This window comes from Arachis hypogaea, chromosome 12 (assembly GCF_003086295.3).
Source record: "Arachis hypogaea cultivar Tifrunner chromosome 12, arahy.Tifrunner.gnm2.J5K5, whole genome shotgun sequence".
Taxonomy (NCBI): Eukaryota; Viridiplantae; Streptophyta; class Magnoliopsida; order Fabales; family Fabaceae; genus Arachis; species Arachis hypogaea.
Genome location: NC_092047.1, coordinates 103,652,041 through 103,662,197, shown reverse-complemented (window position 1 = coordinate 103,662,197; position 10,157 = coordinate 103,652,041). Strand labels below are relative to the sequence as shown.

General features: G+C 35.7%; 1 protein-coding gene across 1 annotated transcript; it reads left to right on the top strand.

Moving 5' to 3' along the window:
* Positions 1 to 5,942: 5,942 nt before the first annotated feature.
* LOC140176833 (secreted RxLR effector protein 161-like) lies at positions 5,943 to 6,584 on the top strand. Its single transcript, XM_072208387.1, has one exon. The coding sequence runs from the start codon at positions 5,943 to 5,945 to the stop codon at positions 6,582 to 6,584; it is 642 nt and encodes a 213-aa protein (XP_072064488.1).
* Positions 6,585 to 10,157: the final 3,573 nt, after the last annotated feature.

The window sequence follows — 10,157 nt, the reverse complement described above, 5'->3', positions numbered from 1 at the left end:
CTTGAAAACATATTCTCCTAAATTTTAATTATTTGGATTTAATGGGATACGTGACATATAATCCTTTTATATTTGGGTAATTAGAGTTTTTGTGGCATATAAACTGGAATTTGATCATCATCCCCTAATTGGAATTAATTGACCAAGGAATTGGTTGTTGATGGATTTTAGAGGAGACTAGAAAGGTCTAAGGAATTAGGGTCTAGTCGATCACATATAGTTTGCCATAAATTAAATCTGCATGATTAAAATAGTTAGTAAGAAAGGTTAATTCGGAAAAATAGATAACTCTGAAACCTTAACTGCTTTCTCCATATTTTATTCCCAACTTATTTATCTGTCTATCTTCAATATTCTTTATATTGTTTAATGTCTTTTATATTGCCCAAACATTACTTTCTGTTTGCCTGACTAAGTCTATCACTCAATTATTGTTGCTTGATCCATCAATCCTCATGGGATCGATCCGCACTCACCTGAGGTATTACTTGGTACGACCCGGTGTACTTGCCGGTTAGTTTGTGGTTAGAAAATCCGCACCAGTGATTCGGAGGATTGGAGACAGAAAGTGAAGTATTAGGTTAAAGTTAGATTTAGAAGTTGAATACCTTAGATAACTTACTTAATTTCTAGTTTAGTTGGATATTTAAGCTGAAATCTGAGTGTCGGAGTTCTAGGAATGTCTCTAAATTTCTTGGGACCTTTTATATTAACTTTGCGGGCACCTTTACCATACTAAGAACCCTCGGTTCTCATTCCATACATATTTCTATTGTTTTTCAGATGCAGGTTGAGAGGCACCTTGTTGAGCGTCTGGAGACCCTCCTTACAAGCGAAGAACTGTCTTATGGCTGTTATATTTTGTTTTAGGCTATGTATATATGTATATAGAATCTCCGCATGTATATTTTGTATTTTGTCCCTCCTAGAGGTTGACTTGAAGAAGCAGGTGTTTATTCTGTGGTTTGAGTAATATTTTGGGTTGTATAAATATATAATTACATACTCTGGCCGGCCTTAGCTTCGCAGGTCAAGTCTGGAGTTTGATATTTGTATTTTGGAACTCCGAGCTGTATATCATGTTTTTAGCCTTCTTTTGGTCTTACCTATCCGTTTTATGATTAATCATGCGAGTGTGACACGATTTTCTATTTTTGCTTTTGCTTAGCTTCTTCTTCAAGGCTCCTAGTTACAAAATTCTTTCAACTATACTTATATATGTCTTTTCTTTTAGAGGTTATAACACCTCGCTACCTCTGCTTTACGACTTAAGCGTAAAGCTCTGTGTGGTAGGGTGTTACAGAATCTGCCTACTTCCAAGCAGTGCAATGATTCTCCTGGTTAGTATCGAAATCCAGATAATCATAAGGATTATAGTAGTAAAGCTGGTTATCTTGGATTGATAAAAGAAAGTTTCAATGGAATTATGGGACTAACTGGTCTTAGCTCTAGAATTTAAAGATTCTAGAAAAGTTTAAAATGCTTATTGGGCTAGTGATCAAAGATGCTCTTCCAACTACTGTCCTTAGATATAGAAGAGGCCTCACTGATTTTGATTTGTGTCAACAGTGCAATATGGACCAAGAGTCGGTGATACAATGCCACAGGGAGTGTGAGAAGGCAAAAGTCATTTGGAGGCTAGTAGACCCTCAATGTCTTGTGCCCCAGATAGATGTTAACTTTTATGATTGGTGTTGATGTGTGAAATATATATAATATATCATTAGTTACTAAGAGTTTGACCAATAGAAACAAAGTCTATTAATTTAATTTGATAGCTAGCTAATGACTATTGGCTAGATAGTGCTGTTAGTTTTTGTTCTGCTATAATCATGCGATTCAGTTGAAGCTATAAAATAGGGGTTTTAGTCATTATAAAGGGTGTAATCTTTTTCATCTAATAAGAATCCTAATTCTCTCATTCTTGTTTTTTTCTTCTCTTGCATCATAATTTGTGGCTTCGAATGGGTTTTATCATGGTGCGGTGAAGCGTGGATGTTGCAGATTAATGAGTGCATAGAGAATCAAGTTTTTGCCCCTTTTCTCTGCATCTTCCATGGCGAAATCCAAAGAAATAGTAGAAAATCTAGCGAGTTTGCAAAACACGAATAAACAAAATCAGAATCTCTCTACATCAAACTTACAAATATTAGCAAGATTGATGAGTCAAATCGCATCCCTGCAATCACAAGTAGCAAGAACTAACATCAATCCGATTCAAGATCCAACATCACCATACTACCTACATCCAAATGAAACACCAGGCCTGATTCTCACCCAATCTCCATTAATAACTCAAAATTATCACTCTTGGGCACAGTCTGTCTGGTTATCCATCAAATCCAAGAACAAATTAAGATTCATTGACGGAACCCTACTAAAACCAGAAAGAAGCGATCCCAATTTCGAACTCTGGGACAGATGCAATACCTTTGTGCTATCGTGGATACATTCCTCTTTGAGCAAAGATATCTTGCAAAGTGTTTTGTGGTGTAATGTTACCTCTGAACATTGGAATGATCTGAAGCACCAGTTCTATGAGGGAGATCTTTTTCGTGTCACAGAACTTCAAGAAGAGATGTATCCGATGAAACAAGGAGACCTCTCTATTATGGCATATTTCACCAAATTAAAAGGGATTTGGGAAGAACTTGATGAGTTCAAACCCATCCCGAACTACAATTGCGAACTACAATGCTCGTGTGGGTTGAAACTTATGTGAGAATATCGCGAACAAGAGCATGCTATACGGATCTTGAGAGGTTTGAATGATCAGTACAGCACAGTTAAATCACAAATTATGCTCATGTCCCCACTTCCTAATGTAAACTCCATCTATTCCCTGCTCTTGCAACAAGAAAGACAGCTCATAGGTTCTGACCACAATAAATGAAAAGATGGTGGTAAATGCTGTAAATATTAATGCTGGTAGAAAAAAGCCTAACGATTTCACTTCGAATTTCAACCCACCCATGCGTGGAGGAAGAAGCGGTAACAACAAATCGAATAGAGGAAGAAGCGTTGCAGGTAGAGGATCATTGAGGAGTTGCTCTCATTGTGGAAAAACTGGTCAAACAATTGAAACTTGCTACCATAAGCATGGTTTTCCCCCATCTACAAAGAAGATTTGGCACTGCCACTGTCAACAATCTTATTGTTTCTGAGAATACCCCTGATGCAAGCAACAATCTCGACAACATCTCAGCCCCAATTGAAGACAAACAAAGCCTTGATTCCCTATTCACTGAAGACCAAAAGAAAGCTCTAATTGCTATTTTTCAACAAGGAAGTGATCACCCTCACTCACCGCTTCAATCTCAAGCCATTAACACTGTCATAGCACCATCAGCGGGTGTCTCCTACATGCTTTCCACATCTCATATATCCTTACACCCAAATAATTGGATAATAGACACTAGTGCTACTACACATGTCACATTCTCCCTAAAAAATTTTCAAACTTACAATGTTGTTGACCCTATTTTAATCAAAAGCCCCAATAGCACTGAAACAATTACCAATATTTATGGAACAGTTGTGCTATCACAGGATTTTATTTTAACCAATGTTCTTTATGTTCCTTCCTTTAAATTTAATTTAATCTCTATTTCAAAGGCCACTGATCTCTTATATTGTGAATTTTTGTTTAAAAATACACATTGCGAGGTACAGGACAACCTTTCCTTGAGGATGACTGGTCATGATAAGCAAAAAGGTGGGCTATACATTTTGGATAAAGAGGCATCTTCCACTAACTCCCAACCAGAAACTGCACATATAGTAAATTCAGACAGCACTTCACCAACCATCACTGCTAATACTACTAATAACTCCACTGGTCAAGATACTTGGCACTATAGACTAGGCCATATTTCTACTAATAGGCTATTAGAAGTGCAAAAACATTATCCTTTTATTGTCTGCCTCTTAAATAATACCCCTTGTGAACCATGCCATTATGCTAAACAAAAATGCATGTCCTTTAGCTTAAGCCAAACAAAGTCAGAAAAATTGTTTGATTTAGTCCATATAGACATTTCGGGGCCTGTTTTCACCCCCATCATTCACTGGACACAAGTATTTCTTGACTATTGTTGAAGACAAAAGCAGATTCACATGGGTCTTCTTTATGAAAAATAAAAGTAAAACTTCATCTTTTATTGAGTATTTTGTTCATTTTATTAAACTCCAACATGGCATGAATGTTAAGTGCATCCGAACTGATAATGGTGCTAAATTTAAAATGGTAACGTTCTATGCATCAAAGGGTATCCTCCACCAAACCTCATGTGTTGAAACTCCTCAACAAAATAGGATGGTAGAGAGAAAACACCAAAAAATCTTAAACATAGCTAGAGCACTCTTATTCAAAGCAAACTTACCAAAAATCTTTTGGAAGCATGTCACTGCTCATGTTGTTCACATTCTTAATAGAGTGCCTAGCTCTGTTCATAAGAACTTTTCCCCTTATCAGCTTCTTTTTAACGAAATGCCGAACATCCAACATCTTAAAGTGTTTGGATGTCTCTTGCTTTTGCATCAACTTTGGTTGCTCATAGACAAAAACTTGACAAACAATCACGAAAATGCATTTATTTGGGTACACAATCTGGCACTGAAGGTTTTTTTTAATGGATGTTCATAACAAGTAGTTATTTGCAAGTCGAAATGTCATTTTTGATGAGCATATTTTTCTTTATGTTAACTCACAAAACACTGCATCTTCATCTCATTCCAGCCATACTTTACCTATGTATCCTCAAAATACTACTTCTTCCAATGATAGCACATATTCTCATAGTCTAGATAATTTCATCATTCCTGATATTACATCTAGTACCCCTCCCACACACACAGAGCATGATACATTTCATTCATCATAAAATCATGATAATGCCATAACAAGTGATATACCACCTCCCACACAATTCACAACTGGTGAAAGTGCTATTCTGAGAAGGTCTACAAGGGAAAGGCATAGACTAAGTTATTTGGAAGATTATCATTGTATGTCTACATCCACTTCTCTAAGTCATGACTAATCGTTCACTCCTCAGAGCTATCCTATGTCAAATTATCTATCCTATGATTCTTTATCTCAGTCACACAAAGCTCTTTCAATCACAATTACAACAAATCCCGAACCAACATCCTATGAAGAAGCAATCATTCATGATTGATGGAGACAAGCTATTAAATCTGAGTTATGTGCTTTGGAGAATAGCAACACTTTGAAGCTCACCTCTCTACCACAAGGGAAAAAGGCAATTGGATGCAAATGGATTTTTAAAACAAAATACAAGTCTGATGGGAGCATTGAAAGGCATAAAGCCAGATTAATCGCAAAGGGGTTCACACAAACTCAGGGTTATGATTACTTTGACACTTTTAGTCCAATAATTAAGATGACAACTCTTCGAGTGCTTTTAGCCATTGCTGCAAGTAAGAACTGGTACCTTCACCAACTCGATATCAATATAGCATTCTTACATGGCGACCTACTTGAAGAAGTCTACATGAAGGTGCCTCCGGGGCTAAACGCTCCACCAGGGACATTTTGCAAGCTTCAAAGATCCCCATACGACCTCAAACAAGCAAGCTGCCAATGGAATTCAAAACTATGCTCAGTATTGATCCAATCCGGTTACACTTAATCACAGGAAGATCATTTCTTATTCACTAAATCAACACAAACAGATTTTATATCAATCTTGATCTATGTAGATGATCTAGTCATAGCAGGAGACAACATCAATGAAATTCAACATATCAAGAAGAAGCTTGATGCTCTATTCAAAATCAAGGACCTGGGAGAACTCAAATTCTTTTTAGGCATGGAGGTTGCATGAAGTAAGAAGGGTATAGCCCTATATCAACGCAAATACACCTTAGACTTGTTAAAAGAGTATGGATTGTTGCACTGTAAACCAACCAGCACACCAATGAACTACTCTACACAACTCTCTAAGTCTACTAGTACACCTTTGGAGGATGTTAAGCCATATAGAAGACTTATTGGGAGACTTATCTACCTTACAAATACAAGACCTGACATATGCTATGTTGTTAGCAAGCTAAGTCAATTCTTGGATTGTGCTACTGATGAGCACTTTAAAGCTGCCCTGCACATCTTAATATATCTAAAGCATGCTCCATCCAAAGGGTTACTATTTGATTGCAGTTATGATTTGTCTTTAAGAGGCTTTACTGATTCTGATTGGGGAACTTGTCCTGACACTCGAAGATCCGTGTCTGGGTATTGTTTTTTCTTAGGAAATTTATTAGTCTCGTGGAAAAGTAAAAAACAACAAACCGTAGCTCGCTCCTCCTCTGAAGCGGAATATCGAGCCATGGCATTGGCCACTTGCGAAGGAATTTGGCTCATCTATATTCTGAACAGCTTTAGAATTACGTTGGTCAAGCCCATGACACTATTCCGTGATAGTCAGTCAACAAGACATATCGCATCCAATCCTGTATTTTATGAAAGAACGAAACATGTAGAGATCGAGTGCCACAAGGTCAGGGAGAAAGTACACGATGGAAGCCTAAAGTTAATACTAATTCCTTCCAGGAACAGATAGCAGATGTTTTGACTAAGTTATTACCTCCAGGACCATTCGAAATCTTGTGTAGTAAGCTAGGCATGTATAACATATACAGTCCTAGCTTAAGGGAGAATGTTGGTGTGTGAAATATATATAATATATTATTAGTTACTAATAATTTGACCAGTAGAAACAAAATCTATTAATTTAATTTGATAGATGGCTAATTACTATTGGCTAGATAGTACTGTTGGTTTTTGTTTTAGGGTTAAGTACTGTTTTCGTCCCTAAAGTCTAGGGTGAAAATCAAATTCGTCCTTGACATTTTTTTGTTATTAAAATTATCCTTAACGTTACAAAATATTATAAAATCATTCTTTTGTTCATCAACAAAATTTTTTAGACAATTTTATCTTTTAAATAAAAATAAAAAATATTAAAAAAAATCACCCCACCCCCACCCCACCCCACCCTTCCCTTTATCACTACCTAAAACAGAAAACAAAAAAAAAGCAAAAGACAAATGATTGTGGAAGTGGAACACGGCGGATATGTTATCGGGGGAGTAGGCGGCGGAGGAGGGGGAGAAGAGGGAGGGGGCAGCAGCGGCGATGCGGGGGCTGTCGAAGTCGGAGAGGGAGTGGGATTTGAGGAGGTTAACGGTGGCTTGATGTAGTGGGGTTTGTTGTGGAAGGTTCTGGAAGGAGTGTGGTAAGAAGTTGGAAATCATCGGGAGACCACGCCGTTGCGTCGTCATCGGGAGGGGGACCTCGCCGGCGCTGCTTCTTCTTCTGTGACTGCCTCTGCTTCTTCTTCTGCCTCTTCTTCTTCTTCTTCTGCCTCTTCTTCTTCCTCTTCTTCTTCTGCTTCTGCTTCTGCTTGATTCTGTGTTAGTTTTGTTTGATTTCCCCTTTGTGTTCATCAACATTATTATTGTTTGTTTGTTCATCAACATTATTATTCTCCATTACTGTCTTGGATCTAATTTTTAGCTTAATGATTATATGATATTGTTTTATCAAGTTTTTTTTAGCTTAATTTTTAGTTTAATTGAGTTATTGCTATCAAGTTTTTTTTTTTCTTTTTTACTTTAAAATTGAGTTGCTGTTGCTATTGTTAGGCTGAGTTTGGTAAAGCTTTTTCAAGAGGTGCTTGTGCTTTTTAAAAGCACAAACACGTTATTTTGCGTTTGGTAAATTAAAAAGTCCAAGTGCTTGTGCTTACGGCTTTTAAAAGTTTGGGGTGCTTTTGAAAGCACCTAAGAGGGAGCTTTTTAAAGCTGGCTTATGCTTACCAAATTTTTTTCATTTTTCCGCACATATTTCTCGCTATTATATTGCCATTGAAATCCTCATATATTTCTAACTTCTCATCCTAACCTTTACAAATTCTAACACAATCTTCATATATTTTTTATTTTTCAACCTAATCTTCATATATTTTTTATTTTTTATTTTTAGTGATGATATTTAGGATAAAATAAATTTTTATGATACTTATATAAAATTTTAAAGTTAAAAAATAAAAGAATTTATTTATTATATTTATGTTTATTATGAATTTTTTATTTTAACATTATTTTATTTTAAAATATTATATAAATTTTTAAAAAATTTGAAACAAATTTATTTTTTGTTATAAACATGTTTATTATAATTTTTTCAACTTTTAAAAGCTGTTTTACCAAACATAATTGTGGTGCTTGTACTTATTAAAAGCCATTTTTAATTTGATTTTACCAAACGCAAGTGCTGCAGCTTTTAAAAAGCTATCTTTTAAAAGACAGCTTTCATAAGCTACTTTTAAAAAGCAAAAGCTTTACCAAACTCAGCCTTAGTGTTGTGATGGATTTAGGGTTAATAGATAGATGAAGAGTTGCTGATTCGCAAGTGACCTTGGTTGGTTCTATTCTCTTCTGAAGTCTGCCTTAAGAGTATTGTAGATGAAGTCATTAAAATGGGGGTTGATCCCAACAAGTCTAATTTTGTTGCTGCATTGTATGCTAAGTTTCTTCCAAAGTCTATGTGGGATAAGAAAGTTGAGTTGTACAAGAGTTTTGGATTAACTGATGACAACATTCGTGAGGCGTTTGTGAAGCACCCTTTCTGTATGCTAAAATTTGTGCAGAAAATTGAGGCCTGCATTGGATTCTTTGTCAAAGAACTCGGTTGGGAGCCTGCTGAAGTAACCAATAATCCGGTTCTTCTCTCGCTGAATTTGGACAAAAGGGTTGTTCTGAGGGCTGTTGTTGCTATTGTTGGTGTAGTGATGACTGATGATGCAGGGATGCAGGGGATAGTGGTGATAATGGGGGAGGATTTTTTTTTTATTTTTGTTTAAGGGTAAAATTATCCGAAAAATTTTATTTATGGACAAAAAGACGATTTTATAACGTTTTGTAACGTTGGGGATGATTTTAATAACAAAAAAAGGTCGGGGACGAATTTTATTTTCAACCCAGACCTTAGGGACGAAAACAGTAATTAACCTTTTGTTTTATTATAATCACGCGATTCAATTGAAGCTATAAAATAGGAGTTTTAGACATTATAAAGAATGTAATCTTTTTCATCTAATAAGAATCCTAATTCTCTCATTCTTGTTTTTTCCTTCTCTTGCATCATAATCTGTAGCTTTGAACGGGTTTTATCAATTGGTTAAAAAACGCTATTAAGGGAAGAGAATTTATCTTTGCATCAACACTATGGTAGATTTTGAGGCATAGATGCCAACATATTTTTTATGTAGTCGATGTTTGGTCAGATAGGAAGGTGGCGGCACTTGCAAGGTCAACGACGAATGACGTAAAAGGTTAAATGCATAATTTTTCATCTTTCAACTTCTCTGAACAGAATCCAATCTAAAAACCTCCTCCATAGAATGTCATAGAAATTAATTGTGATAGCTAATATTTACCGTGATGAGGAGTGTGCTAGTTTTGGTTGCCTTTTGAGAGATTTTGCTGGTGCTTGGATCCTAGGTTGCTCTGATTCTCTTCCAGTGTGGTCCATTAACAGGCGCAAGCTATTCGCAGTTTAGCATGACCTTGTTCTGGTGTAGGAGTGTAGCATCATGCAAGTTATTTATGAAACTGACTACCTCGAAGTATTTCTTCTTTCTAAAAGCATTTGAAACTCAGAATGCTTGTGATTGTGATCTTCCCAGTAAAATCTATGATCTCCTTGATGATTATTAACTTTAAATTTTGTTGTAATTGTGTGTTCAACTATATGATTATTAAATTTTATTATAATTGTGTATTTTTTTTAACTATATTAGATATGTTGGAATATAAAATAGGTTAAATTACACAGTTAGTCCCTACACTTTCAGTGAAATTGCAAATTAGTCCCTACACTTTAAAAGTTTATAATTGGGTCCTTAAAGATAATTAAAATTTACAATTTAGTCCCCGTCGTTCAAAAAGTGTTTGATTTAACAGAATATTCTCAGCATATTTTCGATTTTAACAGAATATTCTCAGCATATTCTATTAAATCAACACTTTTTGACCGGCGGGGACTAAATTACAAATTTTAATTCTCTTTAGGGGCTCAATTACAAACTTTTAAAGTGTAAGGACTAATTTGTAATTTTACTGAAAGTGTA